An 18152-nucleotide genomic window follows, 5' to 3' on the forward strand; every position below is an offset into this window, starting at 1 on the left:
TGCTCTTCACCTTTCCTAGAGGAAATAACTGCTATGAATGGTCAATCACCTCCAAGTAAAGCCAGGCTGGACCAACAAGGAACGTGTATCCCCCCAAGAGATGCCTGGGGGTGCTGGTCTGAGGGTTTGGTCGGAGCTTCTCTGTGCTACAGACCACCCTCTCTCCCTTGGAATCTCAGTCCAAATATTTGGCAGATGCACTTGGGGCTCATTATATTACAGAGGCAGCATGTTCACTGCGCTCCCCCGAATGGCATTCTGTGTGTGCTGCACTTGTTTTGTATTTGCTATATTTAAGCCACAGAAATATGCGCTGGGGAGGAAAAGAGGGAAGTGGTGGTATCTTGGAGGCAGGGAAGAAATGAAAATAATTTCTCAAAGCTGCAGTCCTCTGTGAAGAATTTTGGCTCACAAGAAGGAAAGAGGAGCATGGTCTCTGCATCAAGGACCTTGACAGGTCACCCATACTGCAGTTTATCTGGGAATTATTACAAGGCAACTCTGGTGCCACACTAATGTAAGTAAGGATGGAAATTGCTTGGAGCCTTTGCACCTGAGGACTCCTTCTGGGTTTCTTTTATGAAACTGCCTTGTTACGGACATGAAGGAAGACCGGTGTGCAGCACTGCAGAATTCATACATGGAACTAGATTTTTAAATGTCTGACATTATTTGCTCCTTTGCTTCCTGCTTCCACCCTAGCCTTTGCAACCTTCTTCTACCTGACCATCATTTTCCCCAGACCCTGCTCATCATCCCTGCAGCTCCTCCCCTTCCTGCCATGACCTGTGGGGCTCACAGAGCAGCAGGAAGGCAGGCCTGTCTCTGTGCTGCTGCTGAGGGTTGCAGCCAGGCAGGCCAAAGTCCTGGGTGCTCCTGACTTGCTCTTTCATTCATGGACTAAGAATACCTTTGATGTTTGCTAACATGTCCTATAGTGTCTTGCCCCATATAATAAAATCTTTCATGATCCTTGGTCCTTCCAGGCCAATTGTCTGCTTCACATCATGGGGTGGAGGAGACCCAGAGTGTGCTTGTGCATGTATAAAGAAAGGTTTTCTCCTCCTCTGTGCTTTAGAGCTTGGCCAAAATTTGTTTCTCAAATGCAGATGAGGGTGCAAGGGGAGTATGGAGGTGAACATGGGCTGGGGCCACATTTTAACTGTGGCCCTGATGTCAGCAGCAAATTTCAGCAGCAGGTATTACTGCTTGATAACATGGGAAGAGATGGGCACAGTCCCTAAGAGAGCCCCAAACAGATTCAGAATCTCAGCCTGCTGTCATGAGGGATGGTGAAGGTTGTGGCAGGGAGACTGGTCTGGGCATTTGAGAGCCAGGAAACAAGAGGCAAGAGATTATCCAATGATTCAAGAGGAACCCAGCAAGGAAGCTAGGAACATATTGACTTTCTGTCTGCAAAGCTGGAACTGTTCCTGGAAATGGTCTAGCGGGGTCTTCTTGATCTTAAGCATGTTGGTTTTACTGAGATAGGTAGCCCCAAGCAGGAATCTCACATGCTGCAGAGCCATGGAAAACAATGTGTTCCACTGCCTGCACTCCTCTGGGCAAGTTGGTTTCATGGCTGTCCAGCAGCAGGACTTCAAGCCAGCCCATTACCAGCAGCATGGATGACACTGTCCTGCAGTCATGCTCCCAAAAAGCAGGCTGATAGTGCCATACCTGTCCCCAAGTCTCCAATCCCTCCTATAGTAGCTTTGATCATCTCATAGTGTAGCTGACTTCCAGCTGTCCAGGAAAGCAAAAATTAGTTTGCAGCAGTTTTTCAAATGCCTTAACTAGAAAACAAGGAATGATTTTTATAAACAACAGACAGGGAAAAAATAAGGATAGAGCTGCAGTACTAGACACACCATCCACACACTTGGTGTGCACGTAAGCTCAGCCAGCCCTGGTTGCTAAGCAGTCTGAGAAACTGGAATGTGCTGCTCCCTCCAGCCCTGCATGAACATTGATACACAAAACCTGCCCAGAAGAGGCGTCAGTGCTGATTTTGAAACAGGTTCTTGGGGAAAAAAATGCAGTTGGTGGCTCCTTTATGCTGCTCCCCCAAGCTATATATGTGAGGATAGGTAGGATGTATGCTTGTGCATACACCTCCCAAACATCAAGTGCTGCCAGAGGCACAGGCCATTGTGGGAAGTGTTCTTGATCTTCACCTATCTCAGACCACCATAAATGCAGCCAGGTGAGACAAAGAACAGATAAAAGAAGGATTACCTAGGGAAAGTGTTATCTCTGTGATACATCAAAAGCTAAAGGTGACTCCCCTTTCTGTCCCTGGCCCTCTCCCTTTGTATCCATAGCTGTTCCTTGACCATCATGCCACGGGACACAACCTCTGCATTATGCTTCGGTCATTCCCAAAGATCCAGCTGAGCATCTGGACGGGAGTCCCAAATGGAATTTGTTCCCAAATCATTGCAGAAGATCAGCACTAGTAGCTTTTCCCCACAAAGTGCCCCAGAGCAGCAAGTGGAAAGACTTGCAAAAGCACTATCATGAGAAATGAGGAACTTGAGGGTGGAGCAGCAAAATAGTGATGGGAAGTAAAAGGGGGGAAATGGTTGCACAGTGGTTAGAAGAGAGAAAAACAAGTGGGTATCAAACTCTTCTGGAAAGAGAGCAAGAAGTGTTACAGGATGACAATGAATGTGCAACAAACCGGACAGAGAAGCTGTAAGTATGGGAATGGAGTCAATCCAAAGAGCAGCATGGGCAGGGTGCAGTAGGAGAATTGTGGCTACACTTTAATATGCATAGTTGGAAAGAGTAATGGCAAACTTGCATACAGTCAGAATGTTAAAGCTCACATCTTGCTCAGATTGCTCATGGCAGGGGTCAGGGTCTTGTCTTTTACCTCTCCCCTAAAAGCTTTCCCAGGTGATGGTTCCAGCACCTGCCATGTTCCCCACTCTCAAATATGGTAATTTACCTATATTTTTGGACCAAGATCCCCAGGTAAGAGCAGTCAGGTTTGCACCCTATGTTCCCACAGAAGACTTTCCTGGGTGTGATAGCTGCTGGAGATGTCCTGTGGGATGTCCAACAGCAATATGAAGATGCTTTGCGCATCCCTTCTGAGCCATGGGAGTTACACAGAAATGCAGCAAAGACAAGTTACATCAGGAAAACCAGGTATAAATTGTCTTTCTTAAAGGCTAGGGCAGGCCTGATCTACCTCAGACATCCAGAGCTCAAAGCTGTGGTCTGCCCAGCCATCCCCCCACATCCTTTGGCCTCCTGCTGCTCTGAACATGCTAACAAGAGAGCTCCATGCAAATTGCTGTCTGCACAGCCTGCCGAGCATTGCCACCCACCACCAGTCCTTGCTTTCAGGTGACTGAAGTCACCCAGGCCTAAGTCTTTGTATCTGCATAACAGATATACATCCCCACAGCAAGCAGGGAAATTTCAACAATATCCCACTTTTTCAGGGAGGTCCACACAGAGCCCTCCCGCACAGTATCTTATAGGGAAAAGAGAGTTTCCCCTGGACCTCTGTCCAGACTCCTGGGTCGTGCTCCCCCTTTCCAGGTTTGTCTAGTCTGCAGTGGACCTGAAAGCCTCTGGCTCTCTTGATTCAGGGGATTCAGTGGCCTGGAGTCTGTGTGGCAATAGGAAAAGTGAAGTACTTTTCAATATATCCACCCCCCCCCAGAGGGATGTGTAACTGATGCATATCAGCCAGAAAATCCTGCTCAGCCCTTTCAAGAAGCTTTCCAGTGCCTGGGAGGAGCAGAGCATTTAGGTATTCTCAGACTATAATCTCTTCTCTGATAATTCTGATTTACTCTTTGGCCTGGAAGCAAAGGCTAATAGAAAGCAAAGTGCTTCAGCAAAGCTCAGCAGGTAATTCAGTAGCTCTGGTTTAGTTGTCCCAAGTATAATGTGGGGTTACCAGTGGTGAGAATTAATGTTTGTGAAGGTGCACTGGAGCTGTCTCAGAGACAGAAGTAGACCATAATTGTCAATTACTGCTTTGAAAAGGTCACTGTTTTCTGAAGACAAAGCTAAAATCAGCTGTTGTCACTTAGAATTTCACTGGGGACACTCATGATGACCTATTTTTAACATAACAGAAGATTACGCTGCAGTACCGTGAATAATTTATAGGCATAGTAGCATGATCACAGCCACAATACAATGGCAGCTTCAGTTCCTGCCGGATGATGGAGGGAGACAGAGCTCTCTGGCAATTTCCACTGAATTAGCAAAACAAGACACACGTGGAATGACTGTCCCAGCCTTTCAAAAGCATGTGTGTCAGGATGAATACATGTCCAGAAGGACTAAGTGGGGCAAAGATTTTATCTAGAGCATCCATCAACCTACTCAGTCTCCCAGCTTTTTCAACAAGCACTGGGGGCAGAGAACTGGGAGTGTGTGTAGGGCTTGGTGTGATGGGGAGGAGGAGAGTAGCCTTCTGCATTTGCTATGCTAAACTATATTGAGAAAGCAAGAGAAACAGCTCATACATCCCTACCACATGTATTTGCATAGGATAGAGGATAATTTCTTGAAAGAGGAGGCTGCAATATGAATTAGGTAATTTGCATCTACAACCTTAAATTCAAAAAAATCTTCTGCAAGATAAGATCAAAAAGGCCAGAGGGAATTGGTAACAATTGACCAGAACTGTAGGAAGCTCCAGGTTGAAGTAGGATGTTGCAATTAGTCTATGGCACTGAAAACCTTTAACAGATAATCAGGCTTCCACAGTGAGAGCTGCCACCCCCTAAAAGGCTGAAATGGACTCAAACACATATTAAGTGTGCATGATGAGACATTTATAGCTTTCAGCGTTGCCACAAATATTTCCTCTCCTCTTTCCCTGGCATTCCATAGCCCAAAGTGCACAGCTGCTTTTTCCAGAAAGCGATTCCTCCGCCTTTGCCTCAGAGTTCACATCCTGTGTGACACAATGAAATGGGGGAACAGTTGATTCAGTCAGAGATGCAGAAAGGTCACCCTTAAAATTTTGCCCTGGAGCTACAGCAGTGACATTGTGTTGGCACCAGCCCCTACACTTTTTCTAGTGGAGAAATGGGTGCCTCTGGAAATACCACAGCCCTGATCTCTGTAGAGCCCATCTGAACTCAGAAACCTTGGAAACGGCCTCTAGGCCCCAGAGGTCCATACACCAGTGTGAAGAGCATGCTTCTCTGCTTTTACTAAATGTGGAGTAATCTTGTCTCATTTCTACTTTCTAAGGCTACAGGGTTTATTTTCAGCATACAATATAAATAACTCATATTCATTGTTCCTGCTAAAAATTACTTAAGATGATAGGTCATCTGGAATTGGCAGCTTGGTTTTTTATTCAGGGACAGTTTGGGGGATTGTTTTACATGCAGAATGCTCTGCAAAACCTAGCTCTGTCTGCCTTGTCATTTCCTTAACTTCTTCATACAATATCACCCTCTGTGTGACAGGTCAGTGTACTCAATGAAAACAAAATGGTGAGTCTACCTATCCTGACCCAAATGGGGAAAGATGCAGGGATATGGGAAGGGTATCAGCATTGACTTCTCAAGCCTCCTTGGTAAATTGTGTCTATTTACCAACCCCATAGATTTGCCAGGGATTTCCTCTGCCCCTCATTCCCTCTTCCCCCAAAAAAGAGCCACTTGCAGCTGTTTAAGAGGCACAAGGGAGAGCTTGTTTGAAGGACCCTACAACAGTTTTAAATGCTGGCAGAGGAACAGCAAATCATATAGAAAATACAACGTGTGTTTGGTACTTCTGTTGGCTGATGTAAAGTCCAGTATTAAAAAAAAGTCACAGAAGAGAAATGAAGTCCTAAAAGTAGCAACAAATATATGCAAAATCCGTATCTCTCTAGAGAGATATATTGATAGTAAATAAGACTATGTATTTTGGAAGGAACACTACATTTGAAGAAAATACCTCACAGTCTCTGGGAAAATACAGCCTATTTTTTCTTGAGGTAACAGAAAAGATGCTTAAAGGAAGAAACGCAAGGTCCATTCATTGCAATGTTCTTTCATTTATATTCGCCTTTAACTGCTGTCTTCAGCCCGCCCAACATCCAAATTTAGAGCTTTCATACACACTCCTGACGGCAGCGGAGGCTGCAGCGAGTGGTCCACGGGCCGCGGGCAAGGCAGGCGGCGGCAGCCCGTTCCCTGCCCCACTCCAGGCGGGAAGGGTCAGAGGGATTTTGCAGATGTTCCGCCTTTGGGACAAACGGCCCGAGGGGCCAGACGCATCGAGCGAAAAAAAGGAAGAGCAGCACAGCCGCTTCTCCCAAAAAGGTACGGGGGCACCGGGAGCGCCGCATCCCGCGGGGCCGAGCCCGGGGGGCTCCGCACCCCCGCACTGCCCGAGGGTGGGGGCGGGCGGCAGCAGCACCGCCTCCGCCGCCTCCTCCGCCCCCGCCTCCCTCCCGCCGCGGCTCCGCAAGGAAAAGCCGGCAGCGGCTTCGCTCGCTGCCAGAGCGGTGGTGCGCGGCGACGGGAGGCGAGCTGTCCTCGCTTCTCTTCATTTTCGATTTTTTATTTTCATTTTAAAGCTTTAATTTTATCCTTTTTGTTTTTAGAAATTATTATTCGCTGTTTGTTAGTTTTGCAGCTGCGGGCGCTGCCGCCCGGGATGGGGCACCGCGGTGCCCGAGGAGCGCTGGGCGGCGGCGGGCGAGCGGCGTCCCGGAGCGGGCTGTGAGCCGCGGCAGCAACAGGTACCCGGCCGGGCTCCCGGAGGGGTGCGGGGCCCGAGCCCGCGGGGAAGGAAGGAACGAAGGAAGGAAAGAAGGAAGGAAAGGGGCGCTGCCGAGCGGGGACGTGGCCGAGCGCGGCTCCGGGGCTGCGGGGCTGGAGAGCCGCGCTCACAGGAGCGGGTCCCGACCCCGCTCAGCTGCCGGCGGCGGCGGCAGGGTTTTGAGAAGGGCAGAGGTGCTCTTTTGGGGCGTCCCGGGCATGGTTTTGGGCTGTGATTGTGAAGAAAATCTTGAACGTGGGTGTTCGCTGAGGGACATGAAACTGGCTTAATATATTCTCACAGAGCGTGGAAGTGCTTAGCCCTGTTTCCATAAAAAAGTCTCGGCATTTCCTTAGGTCTTGTCTTTCTATTTCCAGAAGGCTTTTATGGTATTACTGGTTAGAGGAGAGCTTAGACCCTCTTAAGTTCCCTTTACAGTCCTCTGGCTTGTTCCCAAGGACTGATGCAAACCCATTACACACTGGCATTGCTCTTCAGTTTACCTTTGAATGCCCTGGTTACAAAAGGTCACCCTAATCCTGTGACTGGTCTTTCTATTGCTGTGTTAGCCGAGCATTTTGCTCTCTCTCATTCAAAGTTTCAAAACGCTTTCTGGAAATTGTGTGCTTGTGGCCATGCTGCCTTTGCACCCTTTCATCCGTCTCGCTGGGAAGAGCTGAGTGTATTCCCAGTGTAATTTCAGCATTCATTAATCTGGCCATGCATTCAGCCACGCTCATTTTAATTACTGTGTTTGAGCTGCTGTCACGCAGCTGGAGCCCCGGGTAGGGAACACGCTCCCAAACAGAAACATCATCTTCTCCAGTGGTTAATTAGGTTTCACAAGTATCCCTCTCCTGCATAAACAAAAGTAGGAGCATATCCAAACAGAGAGCTTAAGGAAGGAGACAGGAGGAAGGTGTATGTCCTGAAAGATTCCTGTGCTGCTTGCCCAGCTGTCTTGGAGATCTTCACACAGTGGGAAGAGATACAACGTGATGTGGTTTGTGTGGCCAGACTCAGAAAGGTATCCACTGGGATGGGTTCAGAGCCCTGCTTTATAACCAAAATGGGCAAATGTGACAGATTGTTCCACGTTTAAATGAATGTGGGTGGGTATATATGTTGCACAGTGGGAGTCTAAAGGAAGCAAAGTTTCCTTTTTCCCATAAATCCAGTGTTTTCTAAGCTAGCAACTGAAGATTAGGACAGTCACTTAAGATGGTGTCTGTGCTGCCTGCAAGTGCAGATAAGCACTTGTGCAAAGTGAACTTTGACAATCCCAGCATTCATAACCCAATGCTGGTTTAACTTTGGCATCCAAGCAGCATTTCGTTGACAAAGTGTGTGCTTTGGGGGTTTTCTTTGTTTTGTATTGTTTTTAAAAAGCAGCATGTTGAATTTCTTTTCAGGATCCTGCATAAGAAACAGAGCACTTAGCTTTGGCATGTTGCTACTCCTCTCTAGAACGACAGTACAGTTATACCTTAGAGCTTTTTCTGCTGCAGAATTAATGTTTCTTAAATGCTTGGGAATGTGTAAGTGGAAAAGTGTGTGGTTTGTGAAGGAGCATCTCTAAGTGAAAAAGGTGCTTTTCTTCCCTTGTGCTTTCAAGGCACATGACCATTTTATTCGCCTGTATCACAGAGCAAACACTTGGGCTAAGAGTGGTACCAAGCTCACAGTGGCATGCTTACATGCCGTGCAGGGTTACCTTTTGCTCCTTGATATTTTTAAACCCAAACAGGCAGAAAGGTAACTTCCACACAAAGTGCACTGCTGGGAAAGGTCTGGGGAAGCCGCCTTGCTTTCCTGCTGGGGGAAGTGGGAGTGAGAGCTATAAGCAGCATTGGCTTTTTCCAAAAAAGGGATGGCTGGTTTGACACTTTTTTTTTCCTGATGCTATACATGTGGCAGTGACAAGCTGCTCCCAGACAACCCACTTAACTGGGGTAGTTTTCATCAGGCAAGCTAGGCTGGGAGCAGCTGGGAGATAGACAGCTTGTGTCTGTGGCCATTCAGCCTGCACAGAGCATCAGCTGAAAGCAGACTGGGAAGGAAGTGAGGACAGCAATGCCTGAGCACACGCTCCTGGCACGGGCTTGTTACAGAGGGCTGGGATGTGAATTAGTATCAGATAGGGGCCTGTCACATTGCTTTGAAGCTGTGTGGTTCCTGGATGACTCTATTAACAAAATGGGAGGGGGGAAAATGGTTATTTTCTCGCTTAGCAGGAGCTTGGAGGTCATTTTTTTGTTCACTCAGCTTAGAGTGCCTGCTGATTTTCTGAAAGGGAGGTTGCTAAAGGAGTTTCTTACTAAGAGATTTTCAAAATTAATCAGGAAGAGCACACACTGAATTTTTTTCCCCTCCACTAGTTTTGCACTGATTGTTGCATTGACTCCAAGATGTGCTTGCCCCTTTAGCAGGCAGAGAGAAAGAACTGGGCCCACTTGGAATTTAAAGTCAAATGTGAAGTCTTTTGAGAGCAGAAGCAATTTTGCCCTGGAAGACTTTACAAACCATGGTGGCTGCACATTAAACACATCCCAGTGTCAATGAGAATTTAAGTTGCCAACATCTTTGTTTCCCATGCTGTCCTTTGTTCAGTTACACCAGGGCAAAGGGCAGTCTGTGAGCAGGGCTGGAGGAGGAATGGCCTGATGGGCTTTGCCAGCTCCCCATGAGAGAGCTGGAAGAAGGTTGGCAGCAAAAGCCAACCCTGGATGTAAGAAACTGGATCATGTTATAGCTCTCTGTCTAATGTCAGGAATGGCGTAGCTAAGGCTGGACAGTCAGCTCAGTTTGAGCTCTGTGGCTGTCCTTCCCTACGTGCCCCAAATCAAAGCAGAAACTGCATTTTCTTGTCCACAGCTCTTCTGCAGCTTTATTTCTGCTTCTCAGTGCAAATGCTGCTCGTGCCCTTGCTTATCTGCACCCTCATAGGCTGTGTGGCTGGGCTGGGGATTAATCCTGTCCTGTCCCTTCCCATAAAGCTGGTGCTCTGGCACCTGGAATACCTCCAGGCAGGTATTTCAAGGGGAAAGGAAGCAGTGGGTACCAGGTAATCTTCTCTGGCAGCTGTCGTTATCCCCATCTGGCAGCCTCGGGACAGACAACCTTCAGCTCTTGTTTTACAATAGGTGGACACCAGTTTTATCTCAACCTTCACAGAATCATAGAATGGCTTAGGTTGGAAGGGACCTTTAAAGGCCGTCTAGTCCAAGCCCCCTGCATTGAGCAGGGACATCTTCAACTAGATCAGGTTCCTCAGAGACCTGTCCAACCTGACCTTAAATGTTTCCAGAGATGGGGCATCTACCACCTACCTCTCTGGGCAACCTGTGCCAGTGTTTCACCACCCTAATTGTAAAAAAAAAAAAATCTCATGTACAGCTTAAATCTGCCCTCTTATATTTTAAAACCATTACCCCTTCTCCTATCACTACAAGTCTGCATCCAGGGGATTTGGATTAAATCCCTTGAATTTTTGCTCTTCAGCTCTAGCTTTGAAGTGCTTTTGCTGCTGGGTCTGGTGCTGTTTGGAAGAAAGAAGATTCCACCTCTCCAGTCCCATCCAGGTTAATTAGGGAGCTGCCAGGAACCAAGCCATGATAAAAAATGACAGTCTCAATACATGCTGCCCCACAGGATTTGGGAGGTGTGGAGAAGGGCAGGTTTATGGTGTACTTGAATTGCTTTTTGGTAGCCACAGGTACAGACCTTGCCTTGCTCTTTGCATACAGGCTCTGCACCCAGTGGACTCAAGAAGTGAGTCCTCTAAGCATGACACAAGAAGTAACTGGCCTTTTTTTCCTAAAGTTATCTTTTTCTTGTGTCTTTTTATGTTGCAAGGGTATCCTGTGATTTTTACTTCCCTACCAGCATAAAAGAAATGACGGATTAGCACAGAAGTATGCGAGCATCTTTCTTCTTTTCAATGGGAGGAACAAATTGAAGCTGACAGCTCCCTGGAACCAGTGCAACACATGAAGTAGTCACAATAATACATTTTATCTTCCAGCCCTTTTAGAGCATCAGAAGCTCTCTGGTCTCTGATGCCTCCAGTAAGCTGACCTTGGCTGGCAGAACCAACCATCTCATTACTGCTGTCCCACTGCTCACAGCCTGCCCTCTGTCGGGGCCCTCAAACAGCCTGATTAGCTGCAGCAGCAGCTACTGCTTTCCAGGTTGTGCAGCCTGCTGGTAACCCTTCAGTAACACCAGAACTGTTTCAAATAATCCCTTCTGTAATCAACCTATTTCTTTTGTTTTTAATGAAAAAACCTCATCTAGCTGCAACGCCCAGAGATTTGTTGTACATGGTTTTGTCCTGAAAAGCCTTATCAACAGGAAAACTTCTAGTCATCCATTAACTCCAAAAAGCAGTTGCAGCAGAGAAAATCTATCTAGTCATCACCAAGGTTCTGGTTTTAGCTTGTGCCTTTGCCTCTGCAAAACACCAGTCTAGACCAACCCTATCTTTTACTATTTATGCATTTGTATTTGAGCTGACCAAAAGAAGGAACTCATTTTCAGTGAAATCTGTAAGAGACAGGCAAATAAGCATCTGTACATAGTGGCAGAAGGTTCATATTTCAACAGACCATGCAAGGTTGAACACCAGAACTTCCCTTCTCTTTCTTCAAATTAACATCTTTCTGTCTGACCAGCCAAAACTGCTTGACTTGTGCCTCAGTGAGGTGTCTTTCTTCATTGTCAGATTTGTCTTGCATCTGCTAGAAGTCTGACTCTGAACAGAGGAATAAAATTTTTGCTTGTAGCGAATGCACCCCTTGAGGATGCCTTAGAAGCCTTGAGGATCAAGGCTTGTGCTTGAGCTTGAGATGGTGGCAGTGGTCTATGATACTACTGCAGGCAGGGCAGATGGTGTCACTCTGTATTCAAAGTCTGATAGACATTTTCTTGTTGTGTAACATGAAGGAAAATGTATTATAGAATATTAATCCCGATATTTCTGGGTGTGTCATGCCTGGCTTTGTCTAGCCCTTGCTGCTGGACCAAAGGCAGCAGCTGTGGTGTTTCACCCCAGAGATACCTTTGGCTGGCTGGATGCTGCAGCTGGGCACTCGGAACAAATCCAGGCAAAGTAGGAACTCAGTTTACCTTTGGTGGAAAAGGTTCAGGCGACGGTGAAGAGAAAAGAGCAGATTCTATCGTAGAGTCTTAATCCAGAGTTTTATTTCAGGGTGGTAGACCTCTGAATGCGGCAACAGCTCACAATAGAACACTGGACCGCATGGTCTTGTGTCCTTTTAAGCCCCGGGGACAGGGGGAGGGGAGGGACAGGTGAGGGCCAACCAGGTGTGAGGAGGGGAAGGCTCAAGGGATACAGACACTTGGACAGGCCTGAGGGGCATCTTTTGAACTTCTGCCAGCCACACGATGCCCTTGCTGGAATGTTAAGATTGATGGACAGCTGTTAGGCAGGAAGGCAAGAGGGGGAGGGGGAAGGTTGGCACACCTGAGAGGTTGGGATAGGTGAAACAGGAAATCACACTGCAACAATGTATTTTCCATAATTAAGCAGGTTAACATCCTCTGTTAGTATTTAATTTTAAAATGTTTGGTTTTAAAACTTTTCAACTGTGGTACAGAAGTAGTAGTGTATGTTACAGCTCTGTGCCCTAATATCCCTGCAAATAGTCTTTGGCCAGTGAGTCTCCTTGGGTATGGACACACCTTTTTCTCTGGTCACCCCTATAAGCATTGCTGGATCATGGCAGCAACCTGTGCACTTTCCCAACCACAGAGGCACGTCAGTGGGTGACAGTGCTGTTGCCAATGCTCAATTAAGTGTGTAATGTGTTGCCCTGCATGACTGACTGCCCTTTCCTTGTCTCATTCAGTATGTCCACAAAACAGTGTTCTGTTAGTTCAAAGAAGGACTTAGGTTTTCACAAAGAAGTGCTGCTGGCATTGGAAGAGTTGGCTGTGAGGTGCTCTTGAATTCACAAGGCTGTTTCTTGAATTCACTGTGGCACTTGCAGGTCACATCTACTTAGATATACATAAAATCTTGTGTAGGAGAAGAGATGTTTGCTAAAATAAATAGAGAAGAATGTTTAGTTTATTAGATGTTCAGATTAATAAAGCCAGGAGCTGGAGTTGCTCACTGCAGTAAGTCATCTGCACTACACAAAACCAAACCAAAGCTATATTAGAAATGCTAAGACTCAGCTGAGGCCAGAGAATAATCAGCTTAAAATTCTGCCTGCATAAACTAGGGCTTTGCTTTCTTTGAAATCAGAGGGAGATGTTGTCATCATCTCCCCAGATGACAGCTGGACCACAAAGACTTGTTCTGTCATGCAGGTGCTGGACTGGAAGTACTTTCAATACATTTGATTTCCATGCCCTACACTGAAAACAGAACTTCTCTGAATGTTAGATGGCTTTTCATATGCAGTTAACCAGCAAAGGGTTGTTTTTTTCCCATTCTCTCCTAGCTCTACCCTTAAAAAGAAAACAGTCATCCTTCCTAGTAGAGAAGGTGGCAGCAGTGGATCCAGTGTAGCAACTCCTATCTTAAACTGAACCCTGTACACAGGGTTCTTCCAGGCACTGTATTTCTTGTGGGCATGCCATGCTGCCACCAGCTGAGGAAGACAATTGCTTCCATTGGCAAAGGGGCAAAATAATTTTCCATCCTCATGAAAAGCCATAATATCCTCCTTTTCCTATATCCTTAATGATGGTCTGTTAATATGACATGAATAGGAAAATGCAGAAATCAACAGAGAAGGAAAGAAGAAAGGAAGGGCAGCAGAGGACAAGCTACGGGGTCATTCCTAAAAGCTTGTCATTAACCTGCAATGGCCCCAGTAGATCTTTCTTTTAAATGGCATACTGTGGAATAGCAGGGATGTGCCAAGATGCACTGCCTTAATTTGTGTAATGAAAAGTTACACAAGATAATTACCTTGTAGTTCAGTGACAAAAGCCCTGTCAGATCTTTTTGGTTCAAGCTCTGTTTATCTGTAATGTCTCTGTGTCTAGAAAACTCAAATGGTAACTAATCCTATGGCATAGCTGGAGGATATGGCATTTTAAACTCAGGATTTGGGTTTTTTTCAATGTCCACTACAAATTAAACTTACCAACTAACCCTGACTAGATCTACCTGCTATAGATTTAAGGTTTCATCTGGTTTGCATTGGCTTTGTCTGTGACAGCAAACTACAGACATTTGTGAATGTTTTTGGGCAGAAACAGCAGCAGGCACAGACCAGCCTGTATCTGTGGCATTAAGCTCCCCTGCCTTTCAGAGGAGAGAAGTACATCAGGACTGCTTTGGGAATGATCCTTGGTCCACGCTTCCCAAAATATGCCCAGTGGTTGTCTAAGAAAGCCCTCTCTGGGCCAAACCAGAACTGTGCCAGTGACTGTTCAGCGTAACCTCCTTTGCCCCAAGGAGCAGAAAGCCATTGCAGAGACAAGAGGGAACAGCTTTTCTGTGCTGAGAAACTCAGAGTTGTAGAATGGTTTGTGTTGGCAGGGACCTTTAAGGGCCATCAAGTTCCAATCCCGCCCCTATCCTGAGCACCTTCCAGTAGACCAGGTTTGCTCAATGTAGAGTCCAAGTCAACCTCAAATGTTTCCAGGAATGGAGCATCTGCAGCTGCTCTGTTGTAGATTTTCCAGTGTTTCAACACCCTCATTGTAAATAATTTCTTCCTTTTATCTAGTCTAAATCTACCCTCTTTTAGTTATAAAAGATTGCCCCTTGTCCTGTTACTACAGGGCCGGCTGAGGAGTTGGATCCCATCTTTCTTATGAGCCCCCTTCAAGTACTGAAAGGCTACAATCCAGTCTCTCTGGAGCCTTCTCTTTGCCAGTTGAACAACCCCAACTCTCTCATCCTGTCTTTGTAAGAGAGGTACTCCATCCCTCTGATCATGTCTGTGCCCTCCTCAGGACTCACTCCAGCATGTCCATGTCTTTCCTGTGCTGAGGGCCCCAGACATGGATGCAGTACTTGACATGGGGTCTCACCAGAGCAGAGGGGCAGTGTCCCTCACCCTGCTGCCCATGTTGCTTTTGATGCAGCACAGAATATTGCTGGCTTTTTGGGCTCCAGTTGCATATTGTTGAGTCATCTTGATAAGTGTTGAAATGAAATGTGGTTTCACAAAGTGGTGGCAAGGAGAGAAGGTCTGCCTAAAACTCTAGATGTTTTTTCAAGTGGTTCCTGTAAACACTTGTGTGTCTATAAAGCTGTTCTGCTCTTTTTGTGGATACCTGGTATAAGATAACTGTGTCTTGTGGCAAGTCTGCACACAGCTATCACCTTTTCTGTTTTGCTCAGCTGCCTTATTGGTCCTCAGCCCTCTTTTTCCAGCACCAGTGTCACAAACACAAGCTTTTCCCAAGAGGGACCCTAGCATAGACCCTTACCCCATTATGCTCTTTCAAATGCTTCTTACAAATCCTTTAATGACACTGACCAGAGAAAATGGTGATGTTTTGGGAGAAGTTTAGGCTGTTTCATGGTATTAGATATGTACTCTTATATCCTGTGCCTTCAAGAGGTTTTTGAAGCTTAAAATACTGTAGCTAAAGAGAATAATATACTCTGCCATAACTTTAAATAAAATTTATTGAAGTCACGTATGTAAGAAGACTGAAGTTTTGAATTTGAAAATGAGCTGAAGCCAAGAGACAAGCAAATTGCATCAGAGCAGACAGGCATTCTTGGTTGTGCATGGGCAGTGTTCAGCTACTTGATGTACTGCAAGAGAGCTTCAGACAGATGCTATAGCCAAATGTAAATGAAGTAACACAGGACTTTTATGGCAATGCTCTTTAAGTGGCCACTCTTGTAAGGTGTCAAAAAGAGTAAATAAATCCATTTCTGCAATGCTCATGTCTGGGAAAAGAACATCCAGCTTTAAAGATCTTCATCCTAGGACATGTAACAGTGTATCTTGAACAGTATTTTAGGGAGCAGTGTGCCATTACGACACTCCTGGAAATAGAATGATCATATAAACATCCACAGAGCTTTAAGTCACTCTAATCCCATGTATTTAAAGAGGAGCAGCAAAGCGTTTGTATCTCATTAGTGGCTGAAGGGATTTGACAACAATGATGTTTTACTTTCCTTTCAGGGATGAAAAGCCTGGCGTACTTGTTTAATTTAGCTCACTCATGCTTATATTAGAGCATACCTGGAGCGGATACCGAGAACAGCCAGTTTGTCTGTCTTGGCTGAGGGAAAACAAATAATCTCCAGAGCAGCCCACTGGTTACCCAAACCATCCTGCATGTGTTTACTTGATGCATTTACTTTCCTGCAGATGCAAAGAAATTGTTTCCTCAGCTTGCTGTCCTTGCCCATGTTGCTACCATCTGCATTAAATGAGGGTTGTAAGGCAGCAAAAATATTGGTGCAAAGTATTTAAAGAAATCTGCATCCTCAAGGACAACTTTGCTAGCCATTGCTTTTTTCTCCTGTCTCAGAGAAGATTTTTATATTCATTCCTTGCACAGTCTGAGAAAGTGAAGCCACTCTGTGCTGCTTACACTTGACATGCAAATTTAGGTCACTGCTCAGATTCTTCATGGATTTTGCCAAAGGACTCCCACTGGAGCTGCATCTATTGACATCAGGTCTGTCTTACTGCACTTGTGCTCAGATGGACTCCTGGGCTTGTTACTTCAGATGTTCCTGTTAGTCAGTAAGGGTCAAGGGAGACCACCCGCAGCACTCACGGGTTCCTAGGCCTCCCCTAACGCAAATGCTTGCCAAAATGGGCAATCAGTTGGTCACTTCTTGTGGTCTGAGCTAATAAATTAAAATTCTGCCCAACATCTATGGTCAACTGGACATATGCTAAAAGAGGTAGAGAAGTAGCCAGGCTGCTCCTGGCTGGAGGAGTTCCCACAACCTATTTTGCATCCTGCTAGTCTTACTACTGCTCACAAGATTGCTCCTCGTAGTTTATCTCCTAATGCAGGGATAGATAACAGGGCTGCCCAAAGCCTTGCACCTTTATGACTGTGCAGTGCTGCCAGAATGACAGGGTGGTTAATTGTGTGCTCAGGCCACTCTGCTGAACTGCTTGTTAGGGATTTTGTGCAAGGTGGATTTAAAGCATGAGAGGATTGTTCTCAGTTGGGTTTCAGAAGTGTTTTTTCTTTAGATTATTTGCCAGCACTTGAATGGCAGTGGGACTTCGTTTTTAATTAAATCTTACATTGACATAAAGAATTATCAGTGATGAGTAGAATTGGAGTTGACTTCTAATCAAAGATAATTCTGCATACTGGGGTGGGTTTGAGATAAATGATTGTCAAATGTAATTAGATGGTCAGATTCTGATCCCTCAGCCACACTTATAAGTACAAAACCAAATTTTGCTTATTTATGCTAATGCCAGCTGCATATGATTGCCCCATGTCTCTAATGCTGTAGGGAGCAAGATTAGGGAGGGCTCCATGTGGGCTCCTGCGCATGCTCACCCCAGCCACCAGTGTGAAATAAATGTTGGAACTGAAAAAAAAAAAAGGAGGTCAGCTGCCACGAACCCATCTGTTGTGTGCGGAGCCATTTAGGATCAAGTTTATTTTCCTTGGGTTTATTACAGTGAAATAACTCATTTGCATTTCCCTCTCCTTGGGTTTTCAGCTCTACCAAGGGGAAGGTGCAGTTTAGGCCTTTCTCTGAAGGGACGTTAAGCAGAGGCTCCCTGGCAACAAAAACAGAGAAACGGGGGCATTGCACTGAGAGTTCTTGTGAAGGAGTAGCTGCAAAAAGGGAAGGAGGAAGGCCAACTGTGGTATGAGACAAAAAGGGTGCTGATTTCACCTTAGCCACTGCCAATCCTTATTTCTGTGTTCTATGAGGTGATGAGAATTAGAGCCAAACGCATGTTTTACAATAAAAATAAAATTAAATGCAAAGTCCTCACACTGACTTTGGTACCTAGACTGGTGTGAGAGATAACTTACTGAATATATGGAGCTAATATATTGCAGTGGGAGCATCAGCTATCAGGTTCTATGCACTTACAGCCATATCTACTTTACCATTGTGCTCTTGACCTGGACTGTTAGCTTTCTTCTTACTATTACTGTTGCTTTTTATGCAATAAAAAGGTTCATGTACATCATCTAGTTTGGGTAGGAGGAGCAGAAGAAAAACATGGGCTGTTCCAGATGGTAGACAATTTGTATTTCTGGTCAGGGTGTCTAGTGATGAACTAGCATTTGAATTGAAAATGCTCTTACATGCAACATCTAAAATGTTCTTACAGAAATGAGGCCATAAAGTACAAGTCTTTTTCCTAAGGCTTGTTACAATTTGAAACAAAAGCTGAAATTTGGTACTGAAATACTACATTTTCATTTATTAGAAACAGGTAATGGCACCTTGTGCTCACTTGCAGGGA

At 45.7% G+C, this 18152-nt stretch overlaps 1 protein-coding gene across 5 annotated transcripts in view; it reads left to right on the forward strand.

Moving 5' to 3' along the window:
* RIPOR2 (RHO family interacting cell polarization regulator 2) overlaps nucleotides 1-18152 on the forward strand; it is a 69586-nt gene that overhangs the window by 10468 nt on the left and 40966 nt on the right. Inside the window, exon 1 of one of the 5 annotated variants that reach the window (XM_071456116.1) lies at nucleotides 6096-6296. The exons of 3 other annotated variants lie outside the window; for them this stretch is intronic. In XM_071456116.1, the coding sequence (XP_071312217.1) occupies nucleotides 6209-6296 (88 nt within the window). In that variant the 5' untranslated portion in view covers nucleotides 6096-6208. Of the gene's footprint in view, nucleotides 1-6095; nucleotides 6297-6437; nucleotides 6719-18152 lie in introns of those variants that run through there. One more of the 5 variants, XM_071456136.1, reaches the window with a different exon arrangement.

The sequence above is a fragment of the Agelaius tricolor genome, unplaced genomic scaffold, assembly GCF_023055355.1.
Source record: "Agelaius tricolor isolate 1412-34295 unplaced genomic scaffold, bAgeTri1.0.p SCAF_2, whole genome shotgun sequence".
NCBI classification, from domain to species: domain Eukaryota; kingdom Metazoa; phylum Chordata; class Aves; order Passeriformes; family Icteridae; genus Agelaius; species Agelaius tricolor.